Raw genomic sequence first — 17,672 nt, 5'->3', positions numbered from 1 at the left:
TTCCAATCTTTTTAATTGAATAACCGTTGTCACATTATGAACAAGTTTGTTTTGTTGTAAATTTTTATTTTAAACCAATAATGGACAATTCAAAAATTATTATTATTATTATTAGTTTGTTTGTTTTATTATTATTATTTTTTTTAGAACGTGTCCCGTCTGACGACTCCATTTCCCATGAGCCTCTGCCGCTGTCGCATATTGGCGCATGCGCAGTCTTTCGCCGTGTCCAGGCCGGGTATCATGGCGTCGTACGTGGACATTCTGAAGAGCGAGTTCCCGCAGATCGACTCGGAGCTGTTCGACTACATCACAGGTACTGCCCCGCTCTACGGCGCTTCCACGGCCGGCCCGGGAGCCCCTGGACCCGGCCCTGAAGCTGTCAGCGTCCCGAGGGGCTCCGGAGGTGAACAGACCCGGGGGAGCTCGTGCTAACAGGCTAATGCTAGCGGCGCAGAGACCGGCTCAGGTTCACAGCGTGCTCCGGGCTCAGACCCTTAAAACGGGGACAGAATCCGAACCACGCCGGCCTACATTATGACACACACCGCGGGGATTAGGTTAAGACGTGTCGAGTTAAAACTACACCAAAAGGAAGCGTATTCAAGGCGTTTTTAAAGCGTATTTAAAGCGTTAAGTGTCATTAACAGACGCCGCGGGTCTGATTCAGGAGACTGCAGTGCTATGACAAACTTCACCCTGAAGTGCGGCCAAGTTCAGCGTGTTCCTCCTTTTACTGCGTCCTCCGCCGAACAGTGAACACTTTACATCAGTGTGAACACCAGGAGGCGCATCTGTCCAAATATAAACTGGTTAAATGGTTATTCTGGGTCAAAGCGGAAGTACAGCCCGGTTGGACTGATGCAGAGTCAGCTGCTGGAGGCGTCTGCTCTCAGCCCTGTTTGTCCTTATATGGGTCCGGAAGAGGGTCAAAAGTGTCGAAAACACGATAATAACGATTTTAAAACTAGTATCGAAACTAGATCCTCTGCTGAATGTGTTTATAATGATGTTGAGCTGTATCAGAACAAGTATAAGACACACAGACGAATGTTGGGGATGGGACGATAAACAATAATATCGTGATTAAAGGGGTCGACAATAATCGTTCGTGCGAAATTTTAGGTAATCGTGATAATCGTTGTTATATCAGCAGAATGTGCAGGAAAAGCTACTTGTCCACTTGTCGACAGGGAGGACAAACAGGTCTGTTGTCTTAGGGGGCCCAGAATTGTGAGGCTTCTTGACCCGGGCCCCCAAATTTCTGTCGACAGCCCTGTTTATTCATGATATTCTCCACTTAATCATAGTTGTTTTCACTGATGACAAAGTACAGTTACCATATTTCCTGGACTATAAGTTGCTTCAGAGTATAAATCAAATAAATGCATGATAATGTAGAAAAGTCACGGTTGTCAGTGCGACCGTAATGAAGATGTGAGATTATATCCTCAGATGTGACTTATATTGCACTGAGTATAAGTCGGACCTCCAGCCAAACTATGAAAAGAAAAAAAAGTGCAACTTATAGTCCAGAAAATATGGAATATACAAGTTGTTTAAATGTGGAACTTATTAATAACATTAAAATTATAATTATTCATATCCATAGTATTTTTTAAACTGTCAGTGACTTTAATCATTATCTTGATGTAATCGTTAATCGCAGTTATTTGGGCCGTGAGAATCGTGATAAAAAAGTTCAGTATCGTCCCGGGCCATGGACCAGTATGAACCCACTCCACACTGAGCACTCGCTCCTCTCTCTTTCCTCTCTTCCCCTCGTCACTCTCTCTCTTCTCTCCCTACATTCCTTTACTCTCTTTCTTTCCTCCCCCTCTCCTCATCTCCCCTGTAATCCTCCTCTTTCCTCTCCTCTTCCTCCTTCCTCCCTCTTTCTCCCCATTCTTTTACCTCCTTCCTCCCCCACTAATCCTCCTCTTTCAATCTCTCCTCCTCTATCCCTCTTTCCTCTTTTCCTGAGAACAAGTGCACATCACATTCTACTGTCTAAAGAAAGAGTGGTATCGACCACTCAGACATCACCCTGACGTCACCCTGACGTCACCCTGACGTCACCCTGACGTCACTCTGACGTCACTCTGACGTCACTCTGACGTCACCCTGACGTCACCCTGACGTCACCCTGACGTCACCCTGACATCACCCTGACGTCACCCTGACGTCACCCTGACATCACTCTGACATCACTCTGACATCACTCTGACATCACTCTGACATCACTCTGACATCACTCTGGTGTGTACGTGTGCGTCCTCAGGAGTCCTGGACAGTGGAGGTGCAGACTTTGAAGATGCTGAGGAGGTGTTTGAGGCGGTGGGAGGTTTTCTGCAGGAGGTGTCTGCAGACGCCAAGAACGAAGACGACATCAGAGACATCTGTCTGCAAATGTTCAACTGCCTCCAACTGTAAGAACAGCACCACCCTCCACCTGCACGTAAACACCACCTACATTTAAACAACTCCACCACCCACACATACACACCCACATGTAAACAACCCACCACTGACCCTCTGCAGTCACGCTAACTGTAGGCACAGCTCTGTCTGAGGCTCTGTTACTGTGATGTAATAACTGTTTTTATTCAAGTTAAGCAGATTCACTTTTCATTTTCAAAGGTTTTATGTTTTTTTTAAATTCCAGCAACAACTGTCATGGCCGACAGCAGCAGGTGCTGCTGGACGCTCCAGTTCAACTCTCTCAGATCAACGCTCATGCCAGTAAGTCCTGGTTTAGTCCTGGTTTAGTCCTGGTTTAGTCCTGGTTTAGTCCTGGTTTAGTCCTGGTTTAGTCCTGGTTTAGTCCTGGTTTAGTCCTGGTTTAGTCCTGGTTTAGTCCGGGTGTATAACCTGTGTTGTTGTTCTCAGCTGAGATCAAAGATGTCCAGGGCATCTGGATGATGAAGAGGCCTCAAAACACGGTTAGTCTCCTCCTCCAGGGTTTAACACAGGAATTGAGATCACAACTCAAACCTCCTCTCTCCTCCTCTACTCCTCTCTTCTTCTCTTTCTCCTCCTTCTCCTCCTCTCTCTTCAGACGGTCGATGCAAAGAAACTGGAGAAAGCTGAAGCCAAACTCAAAGCCAAACACGAGCGACGGAACGAAAAGGACTCTCAGAAATCCTCCACTCCTGTGTACGTACATCACACCTCCTCCTGCTCCTTCTGCTCCTCCCTCCTCATCCTCCACTCCTGTGTACATACATGACACCTCCTCCTCCCCCCTCTCCTTTTGCTCCTCCCTCCTCGTCCTCCTTTCCTCTGTACTCACATGTTATTAATTCGTTCTCTCACTCCTCCTCCTCTCCTCCTCCTTTTCCCCCTCTTCTCTCCTGTCGTCCCCGCAGTGTCCTGGAGGAGGCGTCGGCGAGTCAGTCGAGCAGTAAGAAGGAGGGACGTGTGGACCAGAGCGGGAAAAACCGCAGCTACGACATCAGGATCGAGAACTTTGACGTGTCGTTCGGAGAGAGGTGAGAAAAGAGGAGGAGGAGGAGAGGTCTAGTCCTGGTCTAGTCCTGGTCTAGTCCTGGTCTAGTCCTGGTCTAGTCCTGGTCTAGTCCTGGTCTAGTCCTGGTTTAGTCCTGGTTTAGTCCTGGTTTAGTCCTGGTTTAGTCCTGGTCTAGTCCTGGTCTAGTCCTGGTCTAGTCCTGGTCTAGTCCTGGTCTAGTCCTGGTCTAGTCCTGGTTCAGTCCTGGCTCAGTCCTCACCCTCCCTGCGTCTCTCAGGGTTCTCCTGCAGGGGGCAGACCTCTCCCTGTCGTTCGGGCGGAGGTACGGTTTGATCGGGAGAAACGGTTTGGGGAAGACGACGCTGCTGAAGATGCTGTCGAGCCGCAGCCTCCGAGTCCCGGCTCACATCACGATTCTCCACGTGGAGCAGGAGGTGGAAGGAGACCACACCAAAGCCCTGGACAGTGTCCTCCAGAGCGACACCGTGAGGGAGGAGCTACTGAGCGAGGAGAGGGCTCTGAACACCCGGATCAACAGCGGAACGTGAGACTGGGTTTAGGGCGGGTTTAAGACGGGTTTAGGGCGGGTTTAAGACGGGTTTAGGGCAGGTTTAAGACGGGTTTAGGGCGGGTTTAAGGTGAGTTTAAGACGGTTTAAGATGGGTTAGGGCGGATTTAAGACGGGTTTAATGCAGGTTTAAGACGGGTTTAATGCAGGTTTAAGACGGGTTTAATGCAGGTTTAAGACAGGTTTAGGGCAGGTTTAAGACGGGTTTAGGGCGGTTTAAGACGGGTTAGGGCGGGTTTAAGACGGGTTTAGGGCGGGTTTAAGATGGGTTTAGGGCGGGTTTAGAACAGTTTGTGACATTCAGTGTGTTTTTGTTCAGAGCTGATGGGACGGAGAGCGTGCGACTCTCTGAGATTTACGCCAAACTGGAGGAGATCGAGGCCGACAAAGCTCCGGCTCGGTAGCGCCCCCTTTAGGCTCATTTTATAAACACATTTCATTACATGTCACTTTAAAATGATCCTAATATAAATGTTTTGTTCCTCAGAGCGTCTGTGATCCTCGCCGGTCTCGGGTTCACGCCTCGAATGCAGCAGCAGACGACAAAGTACAACTGCACTTTTTTATACTCGATACTGATCCTGATACCACAATAACAACTCTCTTTATACGACACACTGGGCTGTTCCACATTAATGTTGTACTTTCCATGTTGTTTTGTGTGACACGGTTCTTGTTCTGTTCAGGGAGTTTTCTGGAGGCTGGAGGATGAGGTTGGCTTTGGCTCGGGCGCTCTTCGCTCGGTGAGTCGCATCTGCTCAAAATGAAACAGTATTGAAAGAGGAGGTATTATGGTTTTAGATGTCATCCATGTCTGAGTAATCTAGAGATCTCTCCCGAGCTCTATTCAAACCCTCCTTACAATTAACCGTACGAGGCTCCGCCCACAATCCTACATCACCCACGCTCCACACAACAATCCTCTATAAATAAACAAAAACATGACACAAACTGTATGTACACTGTATAGAGGTAAATACCTCCTCTTTAATGCCCCACAGAGGTAAATACCTCCTCTTTAATACCCCATAGAGGTAAATACCTCCTCTTTAATACCCCACAGAGGTAAATACCTCCTCTTTAATACCCCACAGAGGTAAATACCTCCTCTTTAATACCCCACAGAGGTAAATACCTCCTCTTTAATACCCCACAGAGGTAAATACCTCCTCTTTAATACCCCGTAGAGGTAAATACCTCCTCTTTAATACCCCACAGAGGTAAATACCTCCTCTTTAATACCCCACAGAGGTAAATACCTCCTCTTTAATACCCCACAGAGGTAAATACCTCCTCTTTAATACCCCACAGAGGTAAATACCTCCTCTTTAATACCCCACAGAGGTAAATACCTCCTCTTTAATACCCCGTAGAGGTAAATACCTCCTCTTTAATACCCCACAGAGGTAAATACCTCCTCTTTAATACCCCACAGAGGTAAATACCTCCTCTTTAATACCCCGTAGAGGTAAATACCTCCTCTTTAATACCCCGTAGAGGCCTGTGTTTAAACTCCCCTGTGACTCTGTGTTGTCTGTTTCAGGCCTGACCTGCTGCTTCTTGATGGTTTGTGGATCTTAATTTTTCTAACACATTTATATTGATCTTCACATAATCTGGATTTTATCCAGTTGTTGTTGTTTTTTTTGTTTTTTCTTTTCCAGAACCGACGAACATGCTGGACGTCAGAGCCATTCTGTGGCTCGAGAACTATCTACAGGTCTGTGCCCCCAACACAGTCCTGGTTTAGACCTGGTTTAGACCTGGTTTAGACCTGGTTTAGACCTGGTTTAGACCTGGTTTAGACCTGGTTTAGACCTGGTTTAGACCTGGTTTAGACCTGGTTTAGTCCTGGTTTAGTCCTGGTTTAGTCCTGGTTTAGTCCTGGTTCAGTCCTGGTTTAGTCCTGGTTTAGTCCTGGTTTAGTCCTGGTTCAGTCCTGGTTTAGTCCTGGTTTAGTCCTGGTTTAGTCCTGGTTCAGGCCTGGTTTAGTCCTGGTTTAGTCCTGGTTTAGTCCTGGTTCAGGCCTGGTTTAGGCCTGGTTTAGGCCTGGTCCTGTCCTGGTCCTTTAGTCTCTCTCTCTCCTCAGACCTGGGCGTCCACGATCCTGGTTGTGTCTCACGATCGTAACTTCCTGAACGCCGTGGTCACTGACATCGTTCACCTGCACACGCAGCGATTGGACAGTTACCGCGGCGACTACGAGAACTTCATCAAAACCAAAGAAGATCGCCTCAAGAACCAACAGCGAGAGTATGAGGCACAGCTGCAGTACAGACAACACATACAGGTGAGACTACAGCTCCCACAATGCACCGGGACACATACAGGTGAGACTACAGCTCCCACAATGCACCGGGACACACACAGGTGAGACTACAGCTCCCCCAATGCACCGGGACACACACACAGGTGAGACTACAGCTCCCACAATGCACCGGGACACACACACAGGTGAGACTACAGCTCCCAGCAGACGTGTTTATATTTTCTGTCTGTGTTTGTGTTCAGGTTTTTATTGATCGGTTCCGGTACAACGCCAACAGAGCGGCACAGGTGCAGAGCAAACTGAAGCTGCTGGAGAAACTGTGAGTATTTCAGGGTTCAGGGTTCAGGGTTTGTCCCAGACCTGACCTTCATTAGTCTCATGAGACGTGTCTCTGTTCAGGCCCGAGCTCAAGCCCCTCGAGAAGGAAACAGAGGTCATGCTCCGGTAAGACCCGCTTCATCTCTGTAACCCTGAAATGTTCCGCAGTGGAGCTTTAACCCTGTGGTGATGTGTTGATGCTTTGATTTTTTTTTTTTCCAGATTTCCAGATAACTTTGAGAAGCTTTCTCCTCCGATCCTGCAGCTGGACGAGGTGGAGTTTTACTACAGCCTGGACCAGAGACTCTTCACTGGACTCAACCTGTCTGCAGACCTGGACTCACGCATCTGCATCGTGAGAGAACACCCCCATGGGCCGGGGCGGGGCGGGCGGAGAGGGCGGGGCTTTTAGAGCGTGGGGCGGAGAGGGGCGGGGCTCTCGTCTTATATCTGTGTAATCCCTCAGTGTCCAGGTAGGGGGCGTACACTAGTCTAAGTGCTCTTGTTTTCAGCAGAAGAGGAGAGAGGAGGAAAGACGAGAGAAAAGAGGGAGGAGGAGAAAGAGAAAGGGGAGGATTAGTGGGAGAGGAAGGAGGTAAAAGAATGGGGAGAAAGAGAGAGGAGGGAGGAAGAGGAGAGGAAAGAGGAGGAACAGAGAAGATGAGGAAAGAAAGAGGGTAAAGGAATATAGGAAAAGAGAGACAGAGAGAGGAGAAAGACAGGAGAGCAGATGGCAAAGAAGAAAGAGAAGAGAGAAGGAGGGAGAGGATAAAAGGATGAGAAAGAGGAAGAGAGTTTATGGAGAGAATGGGGAAGGAGAAAGAGGGAGAGAGAAGGAGGAGCGAGAGGGGAGAGAGAGCGGGAGGGAGGAGGGGAGGGATAATAGGATAATGTGTGTGTATAGTCTGTGTGTGTGTATAGTCTGTGTGTGTATAGTCTGTGTGTGTATAGTCTGTGTGTGTATAGTCTGTGTGTGTATAGTCTGTGTGTGTATAGTCTGTGTGTGTATAGTCTGTGTGTGTATAGTCTATGAGTCTGTGTGTGTGTATAGTCTATGTGTGTGTGTAGTCTGTGTGTGTGTGTATAGTCTGTGTGTGTGTGTAGTCTGTGTGTGTGTGTATAGTCTGTGTGTGTGTGTAGTCTGTGTGTGTGTGTAGTCTATGTGTGTGTGTAGTCTGTGTGTGTGTATAGTCTGTGTGTGTGTATAGTCTGTGTGTGTGTATAGTCTGTGTGTGTGTAGTCTGTGTGTGTGTGTATAGTCTGTGTCTTGTACTTGTCACACACACTTCAGTATAAACAGATGCAGAAGTTTCATTTCTATCAGTTTTCATCGTCTTTCCGACTCTAACCTGGAGGATGTTTTTTTTTCCAGGTGGGAGAGAACGGAGCCGGGAAAACCACCGTACTGAAGCTTTTAATGGGAGAACTGACCCCCATCAACGGAGTCCGACAAGCGCACAGGTACCAGCTCTGTGGGTTTATGGGTACTGTCCAGACTGGGTACATGGACAGAGCTAACCTGCTAGCATAGACTGTGTGTATAAATGGACAGAGCTAACCTGCTAGCATAGACTGTGTGTATAAATGGACAGAGCTAACCTGCTAGCATAGACTGTGTATAAATGGACAGAGCTAACATGCTAGCCGCTACGTCCCAAACTTCCTAAACTGTAGTCCACGCTCCTGAAGTTCTCCTCGTCTAAAGCCTCTTCACACACAGCCTGACCTGGGTATTCAGGATCATGTGTGAACGAGGCCGGAACACACCAGCTCCGCTGCAGCGTTACTATGACAACAGGGAGACCGAGCCAGGTCTGTGTGAAACAGAGCCGGATATGAGACTGACACGGGGCACTGCTCAGGGACCTCAGGGAGTGGAGAAATACTGCAGTAATATTATACAGGAGCACTAGAGTCAGGCAGGAGGAGCTGTAGTAGTAGTAGTAGGAGTAGGAGTAGTAGGAGTATTATCAGTATGAATAGTAGTAGTAGTATTAGCAGTATTAGTATTTTTCATATTCTTTGTGCAGAAACCTGAAGATCGGATACTTCAGTCAGCATCACGTCGACCAGCTGGACCTCAACGTCTGCTCCGTCGAACTGCTCGCCAACAAGTTCCCCGGTACTACAGATACTACAGATACTACAAATACTATCAATACTATCAATACTGAATGCTGCAAAATGTATTAACCTACACAAGTTCCCTGGTACTGCAAATACAAGTACAGCAGGTACAATGCTGCGGCTCCTGTCTGTTCTATTAAAGTCACTACAGTATTGTTCCTACTCTGTCAGTATTAGCAGCACTACTACTACTACTACTACTACTACTACAGTACTCACATGTTGTGTTTGCCCCTGAGGTCGGCCGGAGGAGGAGTACCGCCACCAGCTGGGCAGATACGGTATCACAGGAGAGCTGGCCACGCGGCCTGTGGCCAGTCTGTCCGGAGGACAGAAGAGCAGAGTGGCATTCGCTCAGATGACCATGCCCTGGTGAGAGGGAGGGCATCTGACGCAGAGGGAGGGCATCTGACGCAGAGGGAGGGCATCTGACGCAGAGGGAGGGCATCTGACGCAAACTTAAATCTTAAACTAATCTTTGTTTCAGTCCAAACTTCTACATTCTGGACGAGCCGACGAATCATCTGGACATGGAGACGATCGAAGCCCTGGCCAAAGCACTCAACAAGTTTAAGGTGAGACAGAGAGACAGACAGGGAGAGAGAGAGAGACAGACAGGGAGAGAGAGAGAGAGAGACAGACAGGGAGAGAGAGAGAGACAGACAGGGAGGGAGAGAGAGACAGACAGGGAGGGAGAGAGAGAGAGACAGACAGGGAGGGAGAGAGAGAGAGACAGACAGGGAGAGAGAGAGAGAGAGACAGACAGGGAGAGAGAGAGAGACAGGTTTAACACTGACACTTTATTCTTATTGCACAAATTTTATTCTTATTTAAATGACTTTTTATTTTTATTCTTAATTCTATCCTGTGGTTGTGGCATCTGTTAACTAAGAGAATTTCCCTTCGGGGATCAATAAAAGTGATTCTGATTCTGACAGAGAGAGAGACAGACAGACAGAGACAGACAGACAGACAGAGAGAGAGAGAGAGACAGACACACACACAGACTGCAGGGCTGGATGTTTTGGCAAAAATATCAGATAACAGTGATTTTACTGATAAACATTGTGTTTAAAGGGAGGGCATCTGACACACACGAGGAGGGCGTCTGACACACAGGGGGAGGGCATCTGACACACAGGGGGAGGGCATCTGACACACACGGGGAGGGCATCTGACACACAGGGGGAGGGCATCTGACACACACGGGGAGGGCATCTGACACACACGGGGAGGGCATCTGACACACACGGGGAGGGCGTCTGACACACACGGGGAGGGCATCTGACACACGGGGAGGGCATCTGACTCTCTCGGTGTCTCTGGTGCAGGGCGGCGTGGTGCTGGTGTCTCATGACGAGCGGCTCATCCGATTGGTTTGTCGTGAGCTGTGGGTTTGTGAGAGTGGACGAGTGGGACGCGTCGACGGCGGCTTCGACGAATACAAACACATCCTGCACGAACAGTTCAGGAAGGAGGGCTACCTGTGACCAATCAGAGCGCAGGACGGGGGAGGGGCTACCTGTGAGCGGCCAACCGCGGCGCAGGACGGAGGGAGGAGGGGCCGCCCGTGAGCGGCCAATCGGAAAGCAGGACCGTGGTGGAGGCGACCCTAGTCCCGCCCTCACACCGGCCAATCCGAGCGCGGGACGGGGGCGACTGCGGCCAACCGGAGCGAGCGGCCGCTGGTGACGCGAGCCCCGCCCACACGTCACTCCATCAGCCAATCAGAGCAGAGGACTCATAAAAACATTGGAACATGAACTGGACCTGAGACAGAGCGGCGTCTGATTGGTGCATACGGCTGTCAATCATCTTTTGGATCCAATGGAAGAAGAGTGACAGGGGGCGGGCTCTTCCACAGACAATAACCAATCAAAAGTGTTTTAAAGTCTCGTGGGGGCGGAGCTGCTAAAGGCCAACTCCTGAATATATAAATATAAGATTAAATCAAATAAAAAGATCTAAATACGATAAAAAGAACGTTTGGTTTTTAAAATGTTTATTTTAACTGAAGAATTTATGATCCTGAGACACACCAGAGCAACTGGTCTAGTCCTGGTTTAGTCCTGGTTTAGTCCTGGTCTAGTCCTGGTCTCGTCCTGGTCTAGTCCTGGTCTCGTCCTGGTCTAGTCCTGGTTTAGTCCTGGTCTAGTCCCGGTTTAGTCCTGGTTTAGTCCTGGTTCTGTTAAATCTTCTAAATCTGTTTCTCGTGTTTTGTTCAGACTAAATCTGTGATTTCAGACATTTTCTTCTTTAGCCTCGTGATAATTCAGAAAACCTGAGCTGTTAATTCACTGAAGGCCACAGTCTGGACACCACAGTACGAGTCTGTACGAGGCTCCGCCCACAGGCCTACATCACCCACGCTCCACACAACAATCCTCCATAAATAAACAAACACATGACACAAACTGTGCACTATGACGTGACAAACCTGGTGTGATGTGCAGGAGTTTCATTAGTGCGATGAGGCTGATTGTGTTGTGATAGTGCTCTGAAGGGGGAGGGGCTTAGCACAGAGAGATGTGTGTGTCGTTTTGGTCCACAGAGGTGAAATATCTTTAATAAATAAAAACAACACTGACACTTTGAGCTTTATTCAAAAATCCAATCTCCATTTAAACAAAGTAAAAAGTACAAATGTTCATGTATTTAATGTAACAGCACAAAAACACCCCAAACTTTAGAAATGTAAACACACATTTGAAATTTAAATCCACATTCTCTGGGGTGTGATGCTAACTGGAGGCACTGCTCTGTCTGACTCTGTTAGACTTTAATCTGAGTTTAGTTTAACACAATCTGACCATAAAGAACTGACTTATCTGAACTACAACAGGTGATGTGAGCTGATACACAAGTCCCTCAAATAACACCACACTCACAAGCTAGCATTAGCATTAGCATTAGCATTAGCATTAGCCGACAGTTTTACACTGAGTCACAAGCTCTAGCTTTAAATCACTTTTCGATTTTTCTCTTGAGTTTTCAGACTTGGATCTTAAAACTTTTTTGACAGTGTTTGCAAACGTGTGCATTGTGTCTCCATGGCAACTGCTGAACATACCACCATACACATACATGTAGAACACCCCAGAGTGTTGTCACTGCAAAGTATCAATATTACACTCCACTTTGAAACAATATTTAAAACTTTAAACGAACTTAATTCAGTCCTGGTCCAGACCCTGGTTTAGTCCCTTTTTTAGTCCTGGGTTAGTCCTGGTTTAGTCCCGGCTTAGTCCCGGTTTAGACCCGGTTTAGACCTGGTTCAGTCCTGGTCCAGACCCTGGTTTAGTCCCTTTTTTAGTCCTGGGTTAGTCTGGTTTAGACCTGGTTTAGACCTGGTTTAGACCTGGTTTAGACCTGGTTCAGTCCCTCTTATAGTCCTGGGTTAGTCCTGGTTCAGTCCCTTTTATAGTCCTGGGTTAGTCCCGGTTTAGACCTGGTTTAGACCTGGTTCAGTCCTGGTCTAGTCCTGGATCACATCTCTCGGTCCCAGGCTGGGTTCCTCTCTCTCAGCGCTGGGACCACAGCCTTTGTGTAGAACTGCTCCAGTTTGGACACGGTCTGGTCCCAATAGTCCGGGTCGAACTGGACTGGGACCACGGCCAGGTCTTTCTCCGTGAAGACCACAAAGTCGGCCATTTTTAACCCGGTCACCGCCAACTGGCACTGCACCTGCGTGAAGTACGTGTGAGTCCTCTTCAGGGAGAGCTGTGGAAGAGACCGGGTTAGACCTGGTTCAGTCCTGGTTCAGTCCTGGTTCAGTCCTGGTTCAGTCCTGGTTCAGTCCTGGTTCAGTCCTGGTTCGGTCCTGGTTCGGTCCTGGTTTGGTCCTGGTTCAGTCCTGGTTCGGTCCCGTGTTACCTGTGGCGCCCCCTCCTGGTGGCTGAGCTCCAGACAGAAGGTGCGGTCGCTCCTCGCCGCCGCTTCTACTGAGCTCGCTCGGTGTTTAAAGGGACACTTGACCTCCAGGCAGCGCAGCCATTGGCCGGTCTCTGCGTCCATCACGATCCCGTCCGGACTCCCAGCCAACCAGGGCCGAGCGGCGTCGATGAAGAGCCCGCAGTCCTGCACGCGGAGGCGGCGGCCCAACGCGGCGCTCTGCTTCTCCTACAGGGGGCGAGACACATGATTCTCTCAGATCTGATTAGACGCGACACAGGAGAGGAAGATGCCCCGGTCCTGACCCCGACCCCTTGACCCCTTGACCCTGACCTCGACCCCAGCCCTGGCAGAACGTGACTTTGATGGACCATGGACATAGAAAAGTACAAAGACAAACAGCCCAGAGTGTTAAAGAGATGGACCTGATATTTGAGGACGGCGTCGCTCTCGTGATCGACGCCCCACGACATGGCTCTGGTCTGAACGCGGCGACTCTCACCTGTCAATCAAACGCAACTTCACATGCCATTATAAACCCGTCAAGTCCCGGTCGAGTCCCGGTCTAGTCCTGGTTCTGTCCTGGTCTAGTCCAGGTTCAGTCCTGGGTTAGTCCCGGTTTAGACCTGGTTTAGACCTGGTTCAGTCCTAGTTCAGTCCCTTTTATAGTCCTGGGTTAGTCTGGTTTAGACCTGGTTTAGACCTGGTTCAGTCCCGGTCTAGTCCTGGATCACATCTCTCGGTGCCAGGCTGGGTTCCTCTCTCTAGTCCTGGTCTAGTCCTGGTTTAGTCCTGGTCTAGTCCCAGTCGAGTCCCGGTCTAGTCCTGGTTCTGTTCCGGTCTTGTCCCGGTCTAGTCCCGGTCTAGTCCTGGTCTAGTCCTGGTCTAGTCCTGGTTCTGTTCCGGTCTTGTCCTGGTCTTGTCCCAGTCTAGTCCCGGTCTAGTCCTGGTCTAGTCCTGGTCTAGTCCTGGTTCTGTTCCGGTCTTGTCCTGGTCTTGTCCCAGTCTAGTCCCGGTCTAGTCCTGGTCTAGTCCCGGTCGAGTCCCGGTCTAGTCCCAGTCTAGTCCCGGTCTAGTCCTGGTCTAGTCCTGGTCTAGTCCCAGTCTAGTCCTGGTCTAGTCCTGGTCTAGTCCTGGTCTAGTCCCAGTCTAGTCCTGGTCTAGTCCTGGTCTAGTCCTGGTCTAGTACCTAGAACAGTCTTGATGTAGGACTCGGGGGGAGTTGTACTCTTCCCGTTCACAAATTTACAGTGAGCGATGGAATGAGCCACAGACGCCGTGATCCGGTTCTTCCTGAATTTGAACCATTCCGGGTTGTTCCTCTGGCCTCGGGTTCGGACTTCCACCTCCGCCACGAAATCCGGGTCCAACGATGACCCGGGTCTGGGCTCCACCGGGTCTGAAGACGGGGCTGTGGATCTGCACGACAACGAAAAGTGAACTGTGACTCACCGATGATGAAAATATTGATATTTCACAGCAATGTCACTCTACATGAATGTCTATGGTGGAATGTTCCGCCGTTACCGTGGCGACGCAGTGCACATTAACAGTAACTACAAAAGAAGAAGGCACAATTTGAGGAGGCTGTGATCAACCCGAGCCTTTGTCATCCTGTCGAGTTTGAATTTACACAAAAAGGTGAGTGACTGAAAAACTGTTGGCTAACGCTAATGCTAATGCTAATGCTAATGCTAGCTTGTGAGTGTGATGTTATTTGAGGGACTTGTGTAACAGCTCACATCACCTGTTGTAGTTCAGATAAGTCAGTTCTTTATGGTCAGATTGTGTTAAACTAAACTCAGATTAAAGTCTAACAGAGTCAGACAGAGCAGTGCCTCCAGTTAGCATCACACCCCAGAGAATGTGGATCAGCTGTAAAGGATCGAGAAATAACCGATAATATTCGAACAAATATATCCCACTGACAGAAAAAGTACCAACGACACTGACCCCCAAAATAATCAGGGAGGGCGATATATCGGCTCCGGTATCGGCCGATATCGATACCGATTATTCTACATCCGTGTCAGTACTAGTCAAATTAGTCTAGTTGTACATGTCATATCTTGTCGTGTTGGACTTACTGGACCGGCTCTGCGGCGAGGTCGGGACTTGGGAATTCTTGGTTATTTCCAGAATTTTGGTTTCGGGAATTTTGGGATTTTTTCCGTGCTCCTTTCCGTGGCGAGTCCGCCGTGGCAGCGTTTGCGTCTCCTCCCTCAGAACGCGCTGATGTTGGCGTTTGCTCTTTTGGCTCTGTCTCGCAACCTGGATCAGACAAAGGGAAGGTCACGTGCGTCTGCTCTTTCACGTTTCTCCTCGTCTCTTTTCGAGGTCGATTTTGTGGAACCACGTTAGCGCCGTCCCCTTCCGCTCCGTTTAGAGGCTGGTCTTTTATCTCGCAGGCTCCGCCCCCCTCTGCCACGGCGCCATTTTTTGATGTTCCTTTAGGAGTTCCATCAGAATTCTGCAGAGGACTTTCCTCGTTTTTCTTTTTGGACCTTGTTCTTGCTTGCTTCTGTCGGCCATTTTGAGTTGCACCACCTGAACTTCCTTGCTCCTCCACAGCGCCACCTTTTGGAGAGGATCGTGCAGCGCTACAGTCCCGATCTTTCGCCTCGTCCGTGCGTTTCGATGGGTCCATTTCCTGTGGCCTCGTAGATCCGACAGAAATCTTGATACTTGGGTGGTACTGAACTTGGGGTATCATTTTCTTTTCTGAATTTTGTGGATGTTGAGTTTTTGGATCACATTTTGGTTCTTTCTGAGCTCCACTCTCAGGTCTTCTACTCGAGGATTTGTGGTTGGAGGGCGGATGGATACTCGGGTGGATACTCGGGTGGATACTCGGGTGGATACTCGGGTGGTACTGGACGTGGGGCAGGACTGAGGCCTTGGGTCCACTTCTCTTTGTGCAGTTCTCCCTTTGACCCGGTGTCATTTTACTGCATCAGAAAATAGAAAAATCATGAACATTTTCAAATCTGAGCTGAGGTTTACACATAAAGTTTATTACTATTATTACTATTAGTAGTTGTAGTATTTTTTGGTATTTATATGTAAAAAGCATAGATGGGCAGAGCTAACACGCTAGCTGCCACATTCAAACAGGAAGTGATCATGGTGCACTTCCTGTCTCTGTATTAACCCTCTACATGATCCTGGGGTTTTTATTGTGAATTTATTTTTTCCACGTTTTAAATGTATTTATTTTTTTTAGTTATTGAGGGTTTTTTTGTTTGTTTTTTTGTTTATTTTTAACTTTTTTTGTTATTTTGAGTTGTTTATTTTTTTAATCTTTTTTTTTTTTTTTTTTTTTTAGAAATTTTGAGTTCTTTTTTTGTTTTGTTATTTTGATGGTTTTTTGTTTTTGTTTTTTTTTTACTTTTTTGTTATTTTTATTTATTTTTTATTTTGAGAGTTCATTTTTTGTTTTTTGTCCCCTCTCTCTGTCTCTGCTGCTTCAGACTCATTCTGGTCTTAAATGTTCGTATTAACCCTCTACATGATCCTGGGGTTTTTATTTCACTATTGTGTCTGTAAATCAAGATATGAACATTAATAACAGACAAATCAGGTCCTTCTTTCCCCGAGGTCGCTCCTGTTAGCGTTAGCAACAGGTTTGATTGACAGTGTTGCTAAGCGCCCGCTCCCTGTTAAACCAGTGATGATGAAGGGGCGTGACCTTCCACAGCCTCGCTCCTGATTGGCTCTTTAGTTGCTGTGATACTCGTGCTCATGAGCTTCACTGGACACTGACGCCACAGATTAAACTCATCATTATATTTATTTACTCTGTCTTTATATAAATTCAGTTTCCTTTGACTTTTTTCTGCACAAACAGTAGTTTTTGCATGAGCGCCCCCTGCAGGTGGGTTTGGCCTCTGGAGCTTTAAACTTTGGGACGCAAAAGTGAAAACAAATTATTTCACATTATCATGTGATTATTAACATTTAACATGAACATATGTCTCAGAAATGTACATATATGTGAAGTATAAACACGTGTGTCCCTGGGGCTTTTATTCTGAAGTCTCGCCTGAACCGGATGTGCAGAGACTTTTCACTAAAAATAAATCTGCAGCTCGTGTGGCTCCTCTGTGGCTCCTCTGTGGCTCCTCTGTGGCTCCTCTGTGGCTCCTCACACTGAAGGTAAAACTGTGTCAAACCCGCGGCTCATCCGGGGCTTTTTATGAAGCACGTGACACTTTAATATTTAACCTGTGACGTCAAATGTGTTTTATACAAAATGTTTAGAAATAAAACTGAAGAGCACGAGCAGCGCTTTGGTCAGTGAGGGTCACAGAGAGTTAATAAAGAGTTAATAAAGAGTTAATAAAGAGTTAATAAACTCTAAACTGTTTCTAACACGGACTCGCTCCAGATCAACACAGGAAATAACGTGTTGTGTTGTGTGTACAGTGTGTGTGTGTTGTATTGTTGTGTTTGTGTTGTGTGTCTTACCTCGCTGTTATATTAGTCTTAAAGTGTGTGTTGTGTGTCTGTGTGTTATATATACTGGTGTATATAAGTGTGTGTTGTATATATAGTTGTATATAAATGTGTTGTGTGTGTTGTGTGCCTTATATTGTTGTATATAAATGTGTTGTGTGTGTTGTGTGTCTTATATTGTTGTATATAAATGTGTTGTGTGTGTTGTGTGTCTTATATTGTTGTATATAAATGTGTTGTGTGTGTTGTGTGTCTTATATTGTTGTATATAAATGTGTTGTGTGTGTTGTGTGTGTTGTGTGTCTTACCTCTCCGGGTCCTTCTCTAAAGTGAAACTGTTTGACTTCGCGGTGATTCACGGTCCCGTGACTCGCGCTCAGACCCGCCCCGAAATGCACCGGGCCAAACCGGGCCAACCTGTTCTACTGTGACCCACCCGTGAATGATGAAACAGACCAGGCCGCGCTCTGCCCGGGTGTATGTCCGGGTTTATCTCCGGGTGTATGTCCGGGTGTATGTCCGGGTTTATCTCCGGGTTTCTCAGAGCAGGTTTATTTGCATACGTGGTGACGTAG

The 17,672-nt window shown here is 47.8% G+C and overlaps 2 protein-coding genes across 4 annotated transcripts; one reads left to right on the top strand and one right to left on the bottom strand.

Moving 5' to 3' along the window:
• The first annotated feature begins 204 nt into the window (after positions 1-204).
• abcf3 (ATP-binding cassette, sub-family F (GCN20), member 3) lies at positions 205-10,725 on the top strand. Its single transcript, XM_055226281.1, has 21 exons — positions 205-316; positions 2,282-2,429; positions 2,666-2,742; positions 2,890-2,942; positions 3,059-3,156; positions 3,369-3,491; positions 3,747-4,013; positions 4,357-4,437; positions 4,525-4,584; positions 4,724-4,780; positions 5,581-5,603; positions 5,702-5,757; positions 6,127-6,327; positions 6,549-6,625; positions 6,706-6,750; positions 6,847-6,979; positions 7,997-8,085; positions 8,655-8,746; positions 8,991-9,123; positions 9,239-9,326; positions 10,083-10,725. Exons 1-21 carry the CDS (start codon positions 244-246, stop codon positions 10,239-10,241), a joined length of 2,133 nt encoding a protein of 710 aa, XP_055082256.1. The 5' UTR covers positions 205-243; the 3' UTR covers positions 10,242-10,725.
• Positions 5,823-17,602, bottom strand: LOC117380516 (uncharacterized). 3 transcript variants are annotated; one of them, XM_055226292.1, is made up of 7 exons: positions 17,406-17,535; positions 14,730-15,590; positions 13,832-14,061; positions 13,068-13,144; positions 12,625-12,870; positions 12,211-12,471; positions 5,823-5,965 (listed from the first exon to the last, which is right to left on the bottom strand). In XM_055226292.1, exons 2-6 carry the CDS (start codon positions 15,584-15,586, stop codon positions 12,238-12,240), a joined length of 1,644 nt encoding a protein of 547 aa, XP_055082267.1. In that variant the 5' UTR covers positions 15,587-15,590; positions 17,406-17,535; the 3' UTR covers positions 5,823-5,965; positions 12,211-12,237. The 3 variants fall into 3 exon arrangements, with proteins under 3 accessions (XP_055082267.1, XP_033833224.1, XP_055082266.1); XM_055226291.1 differs by lacking the exon at positions 5,823-5,965 and adding an exon at positions 12,066-12,098; XM_033977333.2 differs by lacking the exon at positions 5,823-5,965 and having other exon boundaries at positions 11,336-12,471; positions 17,406-17,602.
• Positions 17,603-17,672: the final 70 nt, after the last annotated feature.

This window comes from Periophthalmus magnuspinnatus, chromosome 13 (genome assembly GCF_009829125.3).
Source record: "Periophthalmus magnuspinnatus isolate fPerMag1 chromosome 13, fPerMag1.2.pri, whole genome shotgun sequence".
NCBI lineage: Eukaryota > Metazoa > Chordata > Actinopteri > Gobiiformes > Gobiidae > Periophthalmus > Periophthalmus magnuspinnatus.
This window is presented reverse-complemented; position numbering and strand designations above follow the sequence as displayed.